Source organism: Macadamia integrifolia, chromosome 12 (assembly GCF_013358625.1).
Source record: "Macadamia integrifolia cultivar HAES 741 chromosome 12, SCU_Mint_v3, whole genome shotgun sequence".
Lineage (NCBI taxonomy): Eukaryota > Viridiplantae > Streptophyta > Magnoliopsida > Proteales > Proteaceae > Macadamia > Macadamia integrifolia.
The window spans coordinates 7,888,431-7,907,796 of record NC_056568.1 but is presented as its reverse complement, the minus strand read 5'-3'; the positions used below and the strand labels follow the sequence as shown (position 1 = coordinate 7,907,796).

The window sequence follows — 19,366 nt, the reverse complement described above, 5'->3', positions numbered from 1 at the left end:
AGACATACGTGCAGAGGAACTCAGCTCCCATTTTAATCTCTCTAAAATTGATATATTTTTAAGCAAAATGGGCTGGCTTTGGGCTCATTTGGGTTTACATATTATCAATTCCAAGGCATAGCCCCATTGCATGCCAATGCGACACCAAGGGGTTTAGAAGCTGCAGGTGTCAAAGGGCTTTTTGTTTTTTCCCACATGCCTATACTAGACATATTTTCATGATATTTTACCACTTTTAACATACTAGGATTGACAATTTGGTAGGTTGTCTACTAAATAGAACTGGGAACCCTTTACAGGAAACATATCAAAATCTGTTACCTAACTTGAATTAATCTTGGTTTCACTTCCTAGATTTATTTAAAAAAAAAAAATGGTTATTTACAATATCACACCCTAGAGAATGCCAATATTTGAGGGACACCCCCTCTCTTTCTCCAAATTGGATTCAGACCCCTTGTCGTAAGTCAACATTATAGAATATACCAAAAATGCTTATATCAACAATTCATATTTTTCTTAAATACCATTTTGTCCTTAGAAATAAGGGAGTACCAAAATTACCCTTAATGGTATTCTCAAAATCGATTGAAGGGGAAAACCTAACTCACAACTAAATCCACAAAAGAGGATCGCGCGAGTTACTGAGTTGGAGAAGAACGTCGGAAAAGAAGATTGATAGGAACTTTCAGATCAGCAGCTGCAACCCCTTCCGGCGAAGGCATCTACTGTGATTGCAAACCCCCTCCGGCCATTACAGGTATGTTGTCCTGCCTCTTCTTCTCATTTAACACTTTATTGGTCATCGCCAAATCGAACAGCCGAATCAAAACCAAGTGGAAGAACAAAACAGGTCTATGATGTCCCTTTTGGTTTTTGGTGAATCTGATTTTCATTTTGGGTTAAGTTTCTGTTAATATTGAACATGGACAATGTTAATTGTTTTGTGTTAATTCTGAACAGGTCTATGAAGCCAGTAAACCTGATTTTTTATTTGTCTTCATAAAGATGTGTAAATATTGGGTCTAAACAGGTCTATGAATCCAGTAAATCTAGTTCTGAACATGTCTATAGCCATGTGAACACCTTCATTGTTCCCATAGCTTCCTACCTAAGAGGTTGTTTCCTCTAATGACCCTTCATTACAAACATAAAACTGTTTAAACTTACATTTTATATTTACAATTTGATTGGAACATCTGATCTGAAACTTGGGATGACAAACAGGTAATCCAAATTGAATACAAAAGCTCTCAAACACAATCATATATGTTCAATGGGCAGGATCTGTGGGCACTTCAATCATAGACCTTTATCTATCCTACTACATCTAAATGCTTTTGGAATTAAACATTTTAGCTAAATTCACAATAGGATTCTTGGCATCAAATATTGGAAATCTCCATCCCATAAGGAAGTAGAACCAAACACTTCACCCTTACTCTCACCGAAGTGTAACATCAGAATATTAATTGCATTTACAGAACAAACGACAGTGGAAGATTGATCAATTTGCGTAATGACTCTTCCCAGAGCAAATGCAAGTTCTATAGGTAGAGGAAGATCTCTTGAATCACTTTCCAGCATAACAATGACATCTGCCATCGTGGGTCTATCTTCGGCGTCTCGTTGAAAACACACAAAAGCCCAATAGAGAACTAGAGAACAAAATGGGGGAAAACAGAGAAAAAAAAAAAAAAAAGCAAACAAACCTTCTCACCGGCACAGAAACTGGCAGCAATGGAAAGGAAGTGTGGCGAGTGCCGAAGACGAAAGGAGAAGTACTCGTCGGTGACTGTCCTCTCTATCTCAGCTGGAACTCGTCTGAACCCTTGGTCGTAGGTACGGAGAAGAGGTGAGAAGGAGAGAAGAAAGAAATGGTTAAAGGGTAAAGAGGGGTATTTTTTGGGATAATGAAAATGTCTAATTTATTAGTGTTTTACTCATAAGGGCAAAAACATCATTTCAAAGCATTCTGTAACGTTGACTGACAAGAGGGGGTCCGAATCCAATTTGGTGAAAGAAAGGGGGTGTTGCTCTAATATTGGCATTCTCCAGGGGGTGGCATTGTAAATTACCAAAAAAAATTAATCTCTCTATGATGTCATATAGGGTTTTTTTTTTTGTTTTTTAGAAACTGGTTTGAGAATTTGATTATACACATAAATGATGGAGTGTAGAACATGTCTATTAGAATTGAACTCACCATGTCCACAGGTGGAGGGACTTGGACGTAGATAGGGGGATATGCCATTGTAGGGGTGTCAATTCGTGGCCCGACCCGACTAAACCGACCGGGATCGATCGTTTATAGACCGGCCTGGCCCGGACCGTTTCTTAAACGTGTCGGACTTGAGCCCGGCCCGTTTATAAATGGTCGGTCTCGATTTTGCTACTTGGACCTTTGGGCGCCCGATCGACACCGACCGAATAACGCCCGACCGAGACCGGCCTATTGTGCACCGACTTGGCCCGACCCTTTAATGATTGTAGAATACCTATTTTACCCCCCAATTTAAAAAATAAAAACTAAAAAGTAAAAGACATGTTCACATTTTTAATAATGGTTATATTTGGTATCATTTATTGATTTATTGTCATTTTTTTAGGCTTGCATGAGTGGGCCAGAATATAAGAGCACATTTTAAAGAGGGCCCGTTTAAAAACCGGTTAAAGCCCATTTAACATTAAACATGTTCGTAGCCCGGTTAAGCCCCGACTAAAGCCCGATTAAGGTAGCCCGATTATAGCCCGAGACCGACCGACCGAATATAAAGTGTACCATGCCCTCAATAACTAAGCCCGATTAGTTAAATGGGCGGACGCGGTGTAGCCTTTGAAAGTCTTCAAGCCCGATTAAGCCCGACCGAAACCGGACCGGCCTGACCGGTTGACACCCCTATGCCATTGCATAGAAAGATAAATTATTATTATTTTTAAATACCAATTCATATGAAATCTGAGCACATCTCATTCGAACAGCCCGCACCCTTCCTCATTGTGCCTCATCGAATGATGATTTGGTAATTCTAATCATTGACGGACAGTACATTGTTCTGATTAACCACATGCCAAAATTCAAAGTACTAACTCAATCAAATATTCTCCTATATTGACATGCATCCCTCATGTGTTATGTTCATGGACGCCTAGAGTCACTCTACCATTGTGCACTTCTTCTTACTCTTGAATTTTTCAAACTTATATTGTGTCATTTAGGCAGTGTTTGGCAACACAACATTGCGTATAAAAAACGGAAATTTCAGTTTCTGTGCTAACATGGTGTTTTTTTTTTTTTTTTAAAACGAAACTGAAACAATGGAACTATCTTTTGTCGTTCCGTCAATTCTCGTTTTTAGTTTCTTCTTTTTTTCCCCACTTTTTGTTTAAAAAAAAAAAAAAAAACCACAGACACACACACACCATAAATGCACCAAACGCTTTATTCCATTTTTTTTTATTCCCATAGAACGAAAAAAATCTAGAAACGTTTTCTAGAACGTTACCAAACGCAGTCTAAGTAAATTTTCAAACTCATTAACTTGAGTCTCTTAATTATTTCACTTTGTAGATTAACTTGTGTGATTTGCAATGTTGCAAAATACCTGTATCAAGTTAGGACATAATGAAAAACCACACTAGTGAGAGGGCAAGAGTTATTTTCGTCCAAGAGAAGAGAGTCAGTCTGAACTCTGAACCTCATAAGAGAACATTACAAAAAAAAAATCCCCTCACAAATGAGATCAAGTGCTACTTCATTGGAAAAAGGCTTCTTTCTTCACTCATACTCGACCAATACTACTTTTAACTGAATTAGTAAACTAACATCTCATCAACATGTGTAATTGTGGAGCTACGCAAATCCCATATAGTACGCCGTCTGATCCTCCCAGGTTAACAACCCAACGTGGGGAGCATTTGGTGGGTGGGAGTACTAAAGCTGAAGAAGAGAAAAAAAAAAGAGCTTTGCTTCCATATCCCGCTTCCTTTAAAATTAAGTTTCATACCAGTGATTGATATCGACTTTTCTTCCTCGTAGAAATCTAAAATCAATATCAAATTGTTGAGAATTGAGATATGAATACTCCTCCCTTTGACATTTCTTCTTCTCCCTCCTCAATTCCAGATGCAGATCGTCTCTGTTCTCTCTTTCTTACTTCTCCTCCTCTCATGGGTCTCGCCCACGACCCAAGGTACTTCCTTCCTTCCTTTAACCTCACAACCCACATTGCCAAATTGATGATTCTGTAACATTTTGATCTTTCCTTTAATATGTAACTTATAAATTTCCATTTCTATTTCTCAGGTCATGAGCCAGTGCCGGCGCCGGATTCCGGCGATGGCGTTGGGTCCAGATCTGTTGACTACTCTCCTCGGGCGACAACATCATCGTTCATTACGCCGGCGCCGTCTCCTGTATCAGGGGTGCGAGGAGACGAAACCCCATCTGAAGAAATAGAAGAAATCCCACCGGCGCCGACGCCGGCGGGAGAAGAAGAGGGGCACGGTGATGATCAAGACAATACAGAATCAAACGAAGTTCCGGAAGAAACTGATTCTTCTGGGACGGTGAAATGGTGTGTAGTAAGGGATGAATTCGATGATTGCAAGAACTATCTCACTCTCCTGAATCAGATCGATGGTTACACATGGAAATGGTACGGCTTCGGAACGATGCTTCTAAATTCTCTCTTGGACTCGGAAACTTATGTGGGAATTAGTGATTCGACTCGGTATATTCCGAGTCTCACTCGTGGTTTTGAGTTACTTTGTAGAACTCAGAATTTTAAAACAAGAAATCAGTATCCGAATAGGGACCACCCAGTTCTGATCTGGCCAGAATCAGTCAGTTTCTGCTTGATCCCTATAAATGCAGTGCGAATCGGCCACTCTAGGACCGTTTTGTAGGACTTTTGAGGAAAGCTCAAAACTGATGAAGTTGGACTTAGCCATCAAACCAATTCATAATGGAAGTTTTGTTTCCTGTTAGCTTTCACTGAGATTCATCAAAAAATTTGAAGCAGTGCAAGTTTAATTATCTCCATGCTGACTGTGAAGGAGCTACCTCATGTGCTGGGTTCTTCTTTTCTAGCTATCTGCAAACTGCATGATGGCATTGTATTATTGTTCAGTTTTCATCAACAGACTTGATCTTTGTCTGTGGGGCTAAGGCCTATTGATTTTTCACTTGCATTTCTTGATCATACTAATGTTTTTACCTTGATGTATCTGTAGTGTTAGAAGAGAAACAATTCAAGAGTGTTTGGATTCAATAAAGAAAGGGGAAGCGGATTTAATAAACTTGGATGCAGGAATGGCTTACATTGCATTCTTGAAATATTCTATGAAAGCCATAGCAAACGAAGTGTACTGCAATCATGCTGAAAGTTTTGATGCCGTTGCAGTCATAAACAGAAAGGCCTGTTCTGAAAGAGAGGTGACTAGTTTAATAGATTTCAAGGGACGGAGATCTTGCCATGGAAGTCACTCAACTGCTTCAGGGTGGAACTATCCTGTTAATCATCTCAAGGAATTGGTTGGTTCAAAAGAAAAGAATGTTGATGAGATGGTTGGAAATTTCTTCTCAGGGGTTTGTGCTCCATCAGAATTTCAAGGGACAGGAATCTGTAGTGGGTGTGGAAGTGGAAATGGCTCATGTCACACCAACAGTTTGTACTCAGGTGACTCTGGAGCTTTTCGGTGCCTGGTTGAGGAATTGGGGGATATTGCATTTGTCAGAGGAGATACTGCATTGCTCTACTCTATGGAGGGACCTCAAAAACAAACATGGTCAACAAAGTCCATTAGGGATTTCATGTCAGTAGATTTCTGAATCTCTAATTATCTCAAATTCTCCATGAGCTTTTCGTTCATTTCTGTCGCTCGATTTACCTAATTTTCTCTGGTCCACTGTAGGTATCTTTGTCCACAAGGTGGTTGCAGAGAAATCAATGGTTATCCTGGATCATGCTCGTAAGTTTTAATTTATTGCCACAAATGAAAATCAAGCCTTTCCAATTGATTAATTGTTTTCATGGCATTGTGGGTCTGAATTTAAAATTCTTCTACTTCGTGGTTTAAGTTTCTTGAAATGGATTTATTTGCCAACGAAATTGATCTTTAGAGGCATTGTGGAACTGAGATCCTCTAGCCAACCTAAAAATAATGCTATAAAACTAGAATGATGACAACGATGTTTATGGTCGACAATAACTATGTAGCACATCAGCATCAGTCTGAAGAGTTGGTGATTAATTTTCTACAACTCAACTTTATCTGTTCACAATTGAAAGGGTTGGGGGAGAGGGAATGGTGAACAGAATCACTATAGCAGTTGATCCAATCAAACCCTTTCCTTAATTCTCCTTGTTCTATTGACGTTGATCTCACTCTAGCTTGATCTGCATCTCCAAAATTTCATTCTTTTTTTACTGTTTTGATGATGACTCGATTTGTTTTCTTTTAATCAGATTTGGAACCGTTCCAGCAAATGTTGTAATGGCAAGTAACTCCATTTCCAGAGAGAAGAGGTCCGTAGTGTTGAAGACACTGCTTAATGGTACCTGGGGTGATACTCTTTCCACTTCGAAGAATGGCGGTGATCATATACTTAGTTCCAGGTAATAGGTCTGTTGAAGGGAGAAATACCCTCTCCACTAAACCAACTCAGGAAGAAAAGAGAAGTAAATGCTTCCAAGTTCAAAGTTAGGATGCAAAATAATCAAATGGAACTGCAACTTACTGTAAAGTGTAAATTAATCCCATCTATTAGATCTCTCAACACAGAAATTACTAGAACTGGATAATCTTATCCAGACAATATGCGATTCTTTTATCCAGCAACAATTTGTTAACAATCATGACAATTTTTTGATAGATTAGATGGTAGGATACATCATATCAATTGATTGTTCCTATTGGCAATCTTTTAGTTGGATCACATAAGTTGGATCTCAACTCCCTCGACACTCTTATCTCTGGACACTCAAAACTGATATCCTGGGACCCTGCGATAAGCTGCAGGGTACCTACCCACTGCGCTAGCAGCTACCTTCACACTATTTTTCATTTTTAGTATGCGGTTGATACATTGTTATTATAATCTCCAACGTATACTTCCTTGGGGTCCATCTGGTTGCAAGTAAAAGGAAGGGAAGGGAAGTGAAATTGATTTAAAGAAAGGAAAAGGAAAGTTTTGTAATCATGATTGTGTACCTTACTTGTAATCTTACCATCTTAGGTAATTATACTTTTCAGATGTAAAGTTTGTCTTCCATTTCATATTGAAGGAATTTGGTTGCAAAGTAAATGAAAATTTAGAAACCAGATTTCAAATGTTTCAGAGTTGGTTACACAATCATATTAGGTAACGAACTAAAGTTTTCTTTTTTAGTATTGATTTGATTTTCTTTTATTTTTTATCCATTTCTTGCATTCCAAAGATAGCCTAACATTTTGTTTAGCATCAAATAAGAGACTGGAAATCTATGGTTCAAAGTGTATTCACTTTTGTGAGTAAATATGATCAGGAAACAATAACATCATGTGTATTTCATATAACAAGTGAGATGGAAGTAGTTCTTTCATATATTCCAGAGGTAGTTCAATTTTATTTTTTTTCCCCCTTAACTTTTTTATCTTCCTTCCTTCCTTCCGTGGAATATTAGCATTGTGGCTGAATGACTAAAATAAGTTTACCTGCAGTGCTCAACGATTATATGTGGTTAAGAAGATCACAAGGTCATATCTTGGGGTGTCAGCTTCAATTTCACAAAGCATACAGGAGTTAAAGAACAGCTCATCAACAATAAATTCAACTTCAGGTATGTAAACATCTGTGCTATCTTCAAAACAAAGATGTGCAAATATAAGTTTGGATAGACCTATAGATCCTATAGTTAGAGAGTACATGCATACTTAATCAGTGGTTGTAGTTCAATTAACATTATCTATACAACAACCTTAGGGATAAGCATTCTAAGTCTGAGATAGGAGAAGGAAGTGCGAGTTCATAATTAGGGTGGACTTAACACCATACTAGTGTAAATTCCAGTACCTATATATGTTAAAACGAAATCAAGTACAACTGACAATTACATTCATTGATGCTTTTGCAGATGTTTCTTCTCCCTCAACAAGAAATGCTCAACATCTAAGTGTTGTTACTGCCTTCTCAATCATAGTTGGACTCATGGTCCAGGTATTCTCTATGTGGTAGAAAGGGAGAAACATTTTGAAGTTAACCACAATGTATCAATGAATGTTTCCACAAAGTTATTGTAATGGGATAAGAAAAAGAGGTAGAAATTTTAGTACTAAAATTACAAAGATCAACAGCTGCAAATCTGTTTCATTTTAGATGAGTACATGGAGTTTTACAGTTGGTTACAGATGAGATTTCATCATCATGGTACGATCGATCTGGGGATCAGAACATCCCCGATTGTGTTGTGCCATGGATCAGCCAAGTGGGTGGCCAAATTCTCTAAGGGCCCTGTTCCAGGGTAAGCTGATTGCTGGACGCAGAATCCGACGAAGGCCAACAGAGCTAGACGACCTAAGGAAACACATATAAAAGAGTTTGTTATGAAGGAACAATTATACAGGAGTAAAGTAGTATGCAGCATTGACAAGATAAAATTTTGAGAAGGCACAAGAATCGAACCGTTTTTGATCTCCTTGACCTTGTACTCCTCGAATTTGACAGGGTCCTTGGAGTAGCCCAAGGGGTCGAAAGCTCCACCTGGGTACTTCTTCTTCTCAGGGTCTTTCTCCATGCTTCGTTGGTGCTCCACGAAGGCTATTGCGAGGAACTCAATAACCAAGATGGTTGGGAGAGTGCCCCATGGGACTGGGTTTCCCAGGTAAGTTGCCTGCCCACCTGGAACTGCAGCCCACTCTTGTGCCTGCACCCAGTTTCCCAATCCTAATGCCTCAGGCACCAAGATCCCTGGCTGTAATGCAAGAGAGAACAATGAGATGTTGGAAAATACCCACAACCTAGGACTAGAAATCCAAAATACTAAAGAAACAGAACAGCCTAAAAGCTAGGAATTCAAAACACAATTAGAAGCAACTAAGGGTCGATTGGGTTTAGAAGAAGATGGAACTGAGACTTTCCTTTATCGATTGGAAATTTTCAGATTGAAATAAGACTTGAAACTTACAACTGCAAGCATTGCCCATCTGCAGTGAATGAGTTCAGATTCCTTGAATCTTTCAAGGTTTTCTGGAACTTCACCAAGTCGAAGAGGGTCGAAACCAAAGTCCCTGAAACAAAATGGAGGTAATTTCCAGAACGTTAACTAATCTGATGCCAAACCACTATTAGGTAAACAATTCAAGTTCCAAAATCAGAAGTAGGCGTTACCCAGGTGCAGAACCATCGAGGTAGGGAGGACGAGGTTGGCCGGGCATCCACTCGGCGGACATGGTAAAGCGTGAGGAGGAGGAGGAGGAGGCATTAGAGCAGGAACCAGGGAATGGTATGGCTGTGGCGAATTTAGATTTTGAGGAAGAAAGAAGAGATGGGTATACTGCCGCAACGCCGCAGCTCCTCAACGCGTTCGACGCCATTGTAGTATTTCTGTGGAGGATTTGGATAAGCTATTCAGCTATGAGCTACGACCAGAGGAGGAAAAGGAAGAAGAGTGAGTTGTTAACAGTGGAGGAACAAAGTATTAGACACAGAGGATATAGGCAAATCCAAAGTTTGATCTTCATTGGTTGATAGAATTGGTAACTCCTTTCTCATTGGGCCAATTGTCACCCCAATCTATTAAGGCCATCCACGTGGATTTTCCCTTCAGATATTTCAGATTTGTAATTTCTCATTTGTGTGGTGGGGAGGTTGAGCCCTGTTTGGCCCATTCCAATTTAAATCAGCTGATTGAGATTTATGTGAGTCCGATTTTTAAAACCAAACAAACAAGGGTCCACAGACAATATTTGGTTTTATTTTTGGAACCGCAGAACTGGACACCTTTTCTTTGGCAGTAGATACTTAGAATTTTAGGTGGTTGACGCACAAAAATCCTCAGTGGGGGAGGTAGTGATGATTCAATAGTTGGAGTGTATATTGAAGCTTTTCCAGCCGTTGAATTCTCACTGTCATTTATCGCTCATGGCAAAGGATTTGAGTCTATGGTTGACAGTATGGTTTCAAGAATCAAGACTGGCTTGGCTAAGTTGAATTGGTCGATTTGGGCTGAAATTGATCGAAGCTGATCTGAAACAATTGATCTATAAGCCATTTTAGGGTTGGAGTGAAATCAGGCCGATTTTGACTGATCCAGATTGAAATTTTTTGGACATGATCTAGATCCCGATTCTGATTCCAATTCGAAGTTCTGCATCCTTGTGTAAGGTTACTCAAACTCTAGCCCGAATTGGCTACCTTGAATGGGACTGATCAATTAAGATCAAGATCGACCTACCGTTTGATTAAGGGGATCAATTTTGGTATAAGAATTGAAGGCTAATTTATTTTTATTTTTATATATTTTTGATCTACTATCCTACTAAGCACCACTGGCCAATGGCTAGCCTACTGGGTGCTAGTAGGCCCAATTGTCTGCCTACTTCTATATATACCCATCAACTCATACATGCGTACAGTGGAGTTTGATCCCACAACTTTCTTCTCTAAGCATAGGTTCTTCGAGTCGAAACTATCACCACTAGGCTAAGCTAGTGTTTGTTGAAGACTAATTTATTAATTGGCTAAGATTTGATCATAGAGGCGAAGTTATGGATTTTTTTTTTTCAGTGGGGTGCCACTAATTTAAGTGCGCCATTAGTACTCTTCGGTAGTAAGGAGAAAATTAAGATGGTTTAGACTTTTAGATTCAGGTTTGTTGGGTTAGACTCTTAAATTACGTTTGGTTGCACTCCTATCTTACAAGAGTCAATATCAGGCATAATTGATTTTTTTTTTTTTAAATGGAGAATTTCTTTATACTAAATCAATTTTTTTTAAGTGTTATACCAAAAGGCAACCATAAATGTATACATCAACACAACAAGTGGGACGAGTCTTGGATGTTCACACATACGTGTAGTGGATCCAAACTCTCTAAGGTATGATAATAAGCACTCCTATTTAATGTGTTACCAAGACCTATATTGCCATTGTTTCAAGTGGAATGTAAAAAAAAAAATGTTCTACATTCTATAAAGAAAAGGGAAGAGTACTCTAAATATACAAATAGGGAGAGGGTTCTCTTCGCCGCATGTGTGCAATTTCGGACATAATTAGAGTAGGTAAAACAAGAAAACATTGAAATAGAAAGTATATGAGATTATTTACAGGGGATTGCTATAGTAATTTGGTCTTAAGAAAGATGCCTGCATGCTGTTTCAAATTTCAACTGATGGGGTGCAAATCTTTATGAGGGATTGCCATATACATATTTATTTGCGTGTTTTTAGAATGAGAATCATAAAAGTTTCAATCAGCTGATTTGAATGGGAATGTGTCAAACAGTGATCAAACTCCACCACACAAATTAGGAAATATATGAAGGAAAAATCCACGTGGATGGCCGCAGTTGATTGGAGGATGACAGTTGGCCAATGAGGATCAAAATTTGGATTCTCCCGTTGCCCTCAACATGTACCGATCCAACTCAATGAAGGATGACTTGGAAATAGAGTTGAACGAGGTGAGCCCATTTCTTGAAAAACAGAGAATCCCAGGTAAGAATTAGTGAGAAAGAGAGATGGGGATTGATTGAATTGGCAGATTTGAATTGGTATCCGTCCTAATTCATTTTATTATGGACATTCCAAAGTCACCAAATCTGTAGTTTTTGAGATCACATTATCACGTAAAAATCCATTGCAGAGAGGTAATGAGCAACACTGAGCATCCAACAACTGGGTACATATTGGGGCCCTCCCAGCCGTAAGATCCTCACTGTTGCTCACCACAGAAGATACATAATCAGGTTTTCAGATATATATATATATATATATATATATATAATGTCGATTTTAGGGTTTTTTTGGGATCGATTCCAATTGATTCATTGGCAGAAGCCGTTTCAATGTTGATTCTGTGTTTAAAATCCTTGTATTCATGGTTTTAGTTATTAGTTTGGTATTAGCATTGGTATTGTCCAACACTAATAAGTATCAATATCTTTTGGGGGATGAATTTTTACAATACGGAGTTGGCGTTTCCTTTATTATTTCATTTAAATAATACTAGTATTTCCTTTTTTTTTTTTTTTTTTTATTTAAATAATACTTAACCCTCACAACTAGTTTAATTTGTGCTTTTCTGTTTATTTCATTTAAATAATACAGGGATTTGTGTATATGAAAGATGAGGACATTTGAAGAGCTGAACCAGGATTTCAAGAAATAGATTGGTTCGGTCGAATCAGTTGATCTAGAGGGGCCGATCCAATTACGAATGGTGGTTCGAATCACTTAGAGAGAGAGAGAGAGAAATAGAATGATGTTGGTGGGAAACTTCCTTTATTTTCTTTTCATAAATTTCTATAACAAAGATAGAGATGGAAAAAAAGAAGAGAAAACAGAAACAAGTCTTTAGATAATGAGAGCACACATTGTTAATGTACAGCATATGTTGAGAGTATCCCACTAAGGGTAGACTTCAATGAGAGACCTCAAACCCAAGATTGGAGAGATCTTATAATGAGTAAATCCAGAGTCCAAGAAAAGCTTCTCCCATTCCTTCTCAGTCCTTTGTCTTCCATTGCACAGAGTCATCATTTGCAAATCAAGGAAGAGCTGTGTTTCTGTTGAATTGTGTTCTTCCTTCTTATCAGACATGACCATGTCTATGATTATCACCTTCCCTGAGTTTTTTTCCTTACTCCCTCCAGAGATCGCCTCTTTGCATCCCTTCAATATCTTTATGCATTCCTCATCATTCCAATTATTCAGAGTCCATTGTCATATCAAATCTCATATAAAATTAATATTGGTTTATTGCAGATTTGTTTATGGAGAATTTCCTAGATCAGATTATATTAAAAGAATAATTACAAAACAAGTAAGCTAATAAAGAAAAGCGAGAATAAGCTTCTAGCTCAGTGGTAAGCAGCTAGGCAATTGGGCTCTAATGTAAGTTCAGGGAAGGTTGTTGATTCAACCATCTTACCCCTTGACCTTCTTGAATTATGATAATAGTAGGTCAGCAGCTAGTTAGTAATAAATGTGGCTAGTGGCCCCTTTTGGGTCCTTTGTCCGGCTTCCTAGTGAGTCCCTTATCTGGCCCTAATGTCGGTTTTGTTTTAAAAAAAAAAAAGTTGTAAAACAAAGTCCACCCTAATTTGATTTGTAATTTATTTTGTTATCCAGAAGATCTAGAATTTTCCCAAGAAAAAAAATTAAGGAAAAGAGAGTGATATAAAATTAATAACTAAAATGACCAAAAAATAAAAGGAATTCACTTGCCTTGATGAAAACTGCATCTGCATGAGGGATGGACTCAAAGATGTCTCCAGCAATATATGTAAGGTTCTCATTCCCTTTCAAGCTAGCAACCACATGTGGGAGGTCAAGAACTGTACATTTCATGCTTGGGAAGGCTTGGGCAATGATTTTAACCGTAGTTCCAGTGCCACCAGCTACATCAACCAATGACCCTAACCCTTCAAACACACCTTGGCACTCCTTAACAACCACACATCACCAATTGAGTGTCGCTTTCCATGGCCTTGTTGATGAAGTTATTGAGCTCAATGTCTTGGCCTGCATACTCCCATAAGGTCCTTCCGTGTGCAGTCTCAAATGGTGTGAGAACATCTCCTTGAACCAGGCACTAAGGAAATGCCAAGGAGTCATTATGATTGGATTAAGCACCATTTGCAACAATGGTGACACACTCATTACATTATTCATAAGGAGGAGCCTTGAGGAGGGTGTGAGCACATATCCTTCTTCTTCTTCTTCTTGATATAATTTGTGGACTTTTTGAACTGCGAAGAAGCCAGAGTGTACCAATAAACGCATGAGGCGGAATATAGAAGCCATCTTTGCCTTTGGAATGCCAAGCTTTGTGACCATCTCAGGGAGGGTAATGGGTTGTTGATGGTTGTGGACAATCTCTGGTATGCCTAGCTGAACTACACATCTAAGTGACATGGAGTTTATGACGGCAAATATATGATTCCATAAATGAGCTTGAGCATGGAACAACTCTTTCCCACTCTCTCTCTCAATGATATCCATTGATTTGCTCAGTATTTTAAGAAATCCCAGCTCTTACTCACATCAATCTAGGCTTTGCATGTTGAGGCTGATACTCTCTCTATAGATATATATATATATATATATAGAGAGAGAGAGAGAGAGAGAGAGAGAGAGAGAGAGAGAGTTCCAAGTGGGTGAGCTTTCCTAACCTATGCCAAACCATGTGTTTTAGGATTTGAGCTTATACCTAACTTATGCCAAACCCAACCCATATCCCAACTGTTGTTATACGATGTTTTGTATTCTCTCGTAATTTAATTTAGTTGAATTTTTATTTGAGACTCTTTTATTGAGGACAATTTTGTACTTTCTGGTATTAGGGTTTTTCACTTTATATTTGTATCGAGGTTTACTTTCTCTGAAAACAATTTGAGAGAGGTGTGAGGACGAACCTAATAATCATATTCTCCATTGATAGTGAAACATGAATCTCATCTCACTGAGGACGTAAGGAATCTTGCCAAACCTCGTAAATCTATGTGTATTATTTATTGTTGTTTTTCCATTATTTTCTGCATCATTTTAGAGTTACGTTTCTGCACCAACCCAACCTTGTTCAAGACTCAGCTTACCTCCCACATTAGCTAGGCTTAACATTAATATAATGACAAGGGCTGGCAATGCGAGTTTTCCATAGGCCATGTACTTGTTCAATAATTGTACACATTGAGGGAAAGTGAACGTGAGCAGACATGGTCCATGGGGGCGCACATGGTCCGCCTAATTGGATAATCAGGTTCACCGGATCAAATGATGTAAAACCATTGTCTGCAAAGACTTTGAGCTTAACCAATGCCTAACCTATTTTATGAACAAGATATTTGTCACCATCTTTGTGGGAAATTGGCATCCTCCTCTTAAAAGATATGGAATACAAAAATAGAGTCGCTAGAGGTGTCAATCGGAGTCAGGCTAGTTTCGATTTTTTTTACTTTAGATCTTGCACCATGACTGACCGTTTAAGCAATCAATCTTTATAGGCTAGACTTGATCCTCATCGGGTAAATACTAGACCCAAAAACTTGTTCAAAAGTAGGCCCGAAGTTAAGGGCCTAAGGGTCTAAAATGCTAGGAGCAAAATAAGCAAAAGTAATGGCAAAACCAAACCGTTTCACTTCATTTTTAAAGACAGTTAATAATGATAAAACACACTGGTACGCAAAGTTTGGGGCCAATCTGGAAAGATTTGGAGGCTAAGCCCGCTCCAGGAGTATTTTGGTCACTTTACCCTATGGAAGTAACGAAACCCTGAACTAATCTGGGATTGAGATGTTTGATGAGATTCCGAGAGACTCCTTCCCTCACTGTTGATACACTTCTAGAAGTGACAAAATGAGTTGTCTACATTATGCACCAAGCAAATATGACAACGCTTCAGTTTGATTTTGTTTTCTATTATCAAATGAAAAGAAGAAAGAATAGTGAGAGCACACATGATTGTAATATATGACATGTGGAGAGTAACCCACTAAGGGTAGACTTCAATGAGAGACCTAAAACCCAAGATAGGAGTGATCTTATAGTGAGTAAATCCAGAGTCCAAGAAAAGCTTCTCCCATTCCTTCTCAGCCCTTTCTCTTCCATTGCACAAAGTCATCATTTGCAAATCAAGGAAGAGCTGTGTGTTGAACTGTGTTCTTCCTTTTTGTCGGACACCTCCATGTCTATGATTTTCACCTTCCCTAAGTTTCTTTCCTTGCCCCCCTCTAGAGATCGACTCTTTGCATCCCTTCAATATCTTAATGCATTCCTCCTCATTTCAGTTATGCAAAGTCCACTTTCATATCAAATCTCATATAAAATTTTAAGTATATTAAGGATTTGTGTATGGATAATTTCTTAGATGATCTGCTTAGATTAAAACAATAATTACAAAATAAGTAGGTTTAATTTACAAAAAAAAAAAAAAGTGAGGATGAGCTTCTAACACAGTGGTAAGCAGCTAGGCAATTGGGCTCTAACTTGAGTTCAGGGAAGGTTGTTGATTCAACCCTCCTCTCCTCCCCTCCCACCTTCTTGAAATATGATAGTAGGTTAATAGCTAGTTAGTAAAAAGTGTGGCCTAACCATTGTTAGCCCCTCATGGGTCCCTTGTTCGGCATCCTAGTGGAACCCTTAGGTGGCCCCAATGTGAGTTAAAAAAAAATTTATAAATTTACTTGTTTTGTAATTTATTTTCTTATCTAATAGATCTAAAATTTAAGTAAAAGAAAATGACATAAAATTAACAACAAATGATCAAAAAACAAAGGGAATTCACTTGCCTTCATGAAAACTGCATCTGCATGAGGGATGGACTCATAGGACCTTATTGTAAACTTATCAAACTGTTTAAGACCCCCACCCCTAAAAAAATTTATAATAATAATAATAACTTATGAAACCATAAAAGAAGTAACTCAAACTAAAATGATTATAAACATGTTGAACCACAAAATCATGGTTGACCCAAAGTTATATTTTAAAAAAATAAAAACATCACCATCACCACCACTGGGTAGTGGTGGTAATGTGAAAAACGTTTGCAGTCGTTGCATTGGTGCAATCAACATCGGGTGGTTGGGAACCCCTTGTGGTGTGTGTCAGATGCTCTCAGTCATCTGATGCTCATTGCATCTCATCGCTCGTTGCAGAGGATGTAAATTGTATAGCAGTATATCTTGTTGTCAAAGCCAAATGCTTTGGATCAAAACTCAAATCAAATCATGTTTAGTAATTAATAATGGGTCGGCACTTAAATTTAAAAAAAGTGAAAAGGTATTTTGAAACTTACAACAGATACAAACGAACGAAAGATGACGTAGGATAAGGTTTATGGTAAAGGGGGCGTGCCAGATCGGGCTCCCTCTGTAGCACAAGAGAGAGAGAGAGAGAGAGAGGTTTGAAGGAAATCAATAATAGATTATTTGATGTTCTCCAAGTGGGCAAAACGAGAAAATTCTGTAGAAACCCCCTCCACAACTTTAGATTACGATTATTTTCCCTTCCCCCTTCTCGACTTTATAAAATTGATTTGAAGTTAAAATTTTTCAAGTTGCAGCGAACCCTATTTTGTTTGTAGAAACTCAAATCTGTTTCATTGATCTGGAAGAGGATCATTTCTCTCCATAGAGGGGATCATGTGTATCGCCAATGTATTTAGCTCTCTGAAACTTAAGCCCTATAAACCACATGATCTCTAAAAGCCACATGTCAAGCTGTTGTGCTGTGCTACACAATCTGTAGCGCAGCCTTGCCCTATAAATGAGTCCAATCCGGGCCGTCCCACCCTTGGCTTGGTGGTATGGTGTCTTTGGTGGTAGGTTTTATGTACTCTTGGAATAGATTTTTCCTTTCTATGCCATCTCAGATATTGAATCATAGGGTTTACATTAACTCTCTCTCCCTCCTCAATCAAAAAAATGTGGGCCTTCTCGGATAATGAACCATGGGATTCACCTTAACACTCTCTCCTTAAACAAGAATATAGACCCTCTAAGATAATAAGACATGGGGTTTACAGATACTGTCTCTCCTCAGATAAAATATACAATTTTTTCTCTCACAATCTCATTGATATAGTTAAGTGATAAGTCATGGGATCCACACCAACACTAATCTATCCAAGATATGGGGAGCCCCTAGTGATTGAATTCATCTCCCGTTGTCTCGTGGATGGAATTCTACACTAGTGTTGTTGGCAACCTCTCCTCAACTAAATTTTAGAGAAAAAAAATCTTATATAATGACTATATCCCATTGAATTAGAATTTGAAATGTACCATGGATTTAAGTAGCTTAAAGATGGGGCATTTGGAGAGCTGAAACCGGGTTTCAAGAATTAGATTGGTTTTAATGAAGGAAAGGAGATATTGGTGGAAACCTCCCTTTATTTTATTTTCACAAATTTCGTTGACAAAGAAAGAGAGGTGAAAATAAAAATGGAAAAAGAAAAAAGAAAGGAAAACAGAGATAAGTCTTCCATTATTGAGAGCACACAAGGTTATAATATAACATAGGTGGACAGTAACCCACTAAGGATATACTTCAATGAGAGACCTCAAACCCAAGATAGGAATGATCTTATAGTGACTAAATCCAGACTCTAAAAAAAGCTTTTCCAATTCCTTCTCGGTCCTTTCTCTTCCATTGACGAGAGTCATCATTAACATATCAAAGAAGAGTTGTGTTTCTGTTGACTTGTGATCTTTCTTTCTGTCTTCCACCACCATGTCTATGATGATAAGTTTTCCTGAGTTTCTTCCTTTGTCCCCATTAGAGATCGCCTCTTTGCATCTCTTCAATATCTTTATGCAATCCTCATCATTCCAGTCATGCAGAATCGACTGTCATGTTAAAGATTATGTAAAGCTACAGTTAATTTATTAAGGCTTTGTCTGATTGCAAGAAAAATAAAGAAAAAATTAAATTAAATCAAAATAAAATTGAAATCTTTGTAATCATTACTTAATTTGATGGATTAACTAGCTTCAAATTATTCCTAATATGACTATTAAAGTTTACTTTACTTTGCAATCAAATCCCTTAGAGGGTTTCACCAAAAAAAAAAAAAAAAAAACTCTTTTGAAGGGGGATTGTTTTTACTAAGTTGTACAGCTACTACACCAATGTGATGGCCAATGAGGGGCATCCAACAAGGATGAGATTTTGTATTTAACAGGTGGTTGTTTCACACTTCTTGTGTTTGTAGTGTGCAGCTGCCCTGTAACCTAACATTTTCTTTTTTTCCAAATAAATAGTACACCAAAATATATAATTACTAATATAGTGAGTTTATATAGGTTACATAATATTACAAAAGTTTCATTTTTTTTTTCAAACAAATTTCACTTTACAATGCATAAAGGAAGTTAGATCAATTTAAAAAAAAAAAAAAGTTTTGTAATCATGGTTAATAGTGTATTCTACTTAAATCTCTTATCATATATCGTATATATATTTTTCAATGAAAATTTTATTTAATTTTTCGAAACAAAGAAATTTATATGCAATGTAAAAGAAAATTTAATAACCAAAATCCGTCATGTTTTGGAGTTAATTACATACTTACACCATTAGAGGAGGTAATTATTAAAAAAAAATAAAATCAGTTTAGTATTGATTTGATTTCATACTTCAAAAAAATTTAACGACAAAATAT

At 37.8% G+C, this 19,366-nt stretch overlaps 2 protein-coding genes and 1 pseudogene across 2 annotated transcripts; 1 reads left to right on the top strand and 2 right to left on the bottom strand.

The window, feature by feature from the left end:
• The first annotated feature begins 3,898 nt into the window (after window positions 1-3,898).
• LOC122057823 (serotransferrin-like) lies at window positions 3,899-8,344 on the top strand. Its single transcript, XM_042620125.1, has 7 exons — window positions 3,899-4,193; window positions 4,307-4,658; window positions 5,236-5,817; window positions 5,917-5,973; window positions 6,471-6,620; window positions 7,705-7,823; window positions 8,118-8,344. Exons 1-7 carry the CDS (start codon window positions 4,127-4,129, stop codon window positions 8,216-8,218), a joined length of 1,428 nt encoding a protein of 475 aa, XP_042476059.1. The 5' UTR covers window positions 3,899-4,126; the 3' UTR covers window positions 8,219-8,344.
• Window positions 8,302-9,670, bottom strand: LOC122057825 (chlorophyll a-b binding protein 6, chloroplastic-like). The gene is made up of 4 exons (XM_042620127.1): window positions 9,371-9,670; window positions 9,168-9,270; window positions 8,666-8,954; window positions 8,302-8,557 (listed from the first exon to the last, which is right to left on the bottom strand). Exons 1-4 carry the CDS (start codon window positions 9,574-9,576, stop codon window positions 8,406-8,408), a joined length of 750 nt encoding a protein of 249 aa, XP_042476061.1. The 5' UTR covers window positions 9,577-9,670; the 3' UTR covers window positions 8,302-8,405.
• A 2,796-nt stretch (window positions 9,671-12,466) lies between these two features.
• LOC122057824 lies at window positions 12,467-14,275 on the bottom strand (annotated as a pseudogene).
• Window positions 14,276-19,366: the final 5,091 nt, after the last annotated feature.

Bases quoted from the DNA above. Each gene is read 5' to 3' on its own strand.
- LOC122057823 (XM_042620125.1), top strand. From the start codon at position 4,127: ATGCAGATCGTCTCTGTTCTCTCTTTCTTACTTCTCCTCCTCTCATGG. The intron at 4,659-5,235 runs GTACGGCTTCGG...ATGTATCTGTAG, and splicing joins GATGGTTACACATGGAAATG to TGTTAGAAGAGAAACAATTC. The intron at 6,621-7,704 runs GTAATAGGTCTG...GTTTACCTGCAG, and splicing joins GATCATATACTTAGTTCCAG to TGCTCAACGATTATATGTGG.
- LOC122057825 (XM_042620127.1), bottom strand. From the start codon at position 9,576: ATGGCGTCGAACGCGTTGAGGAGCTGCGGCGTTGCGGCAGTATACCCA. The intron at 9,271-9,370 runs GTAACGCCTACT...ATTTTGTTTCAG, and splicing joins CTCGATGGTTCTGCACCTGG to GGACTTTGGTTTCGACCCTC. The intron at 8,955-9,167 runs GTAAGTTTCAAG...CTTGCATTACAG, and splicing joins GATGGGCAATGCTTGCAGTT to CCAGGGATCTTGGTGCCTGA.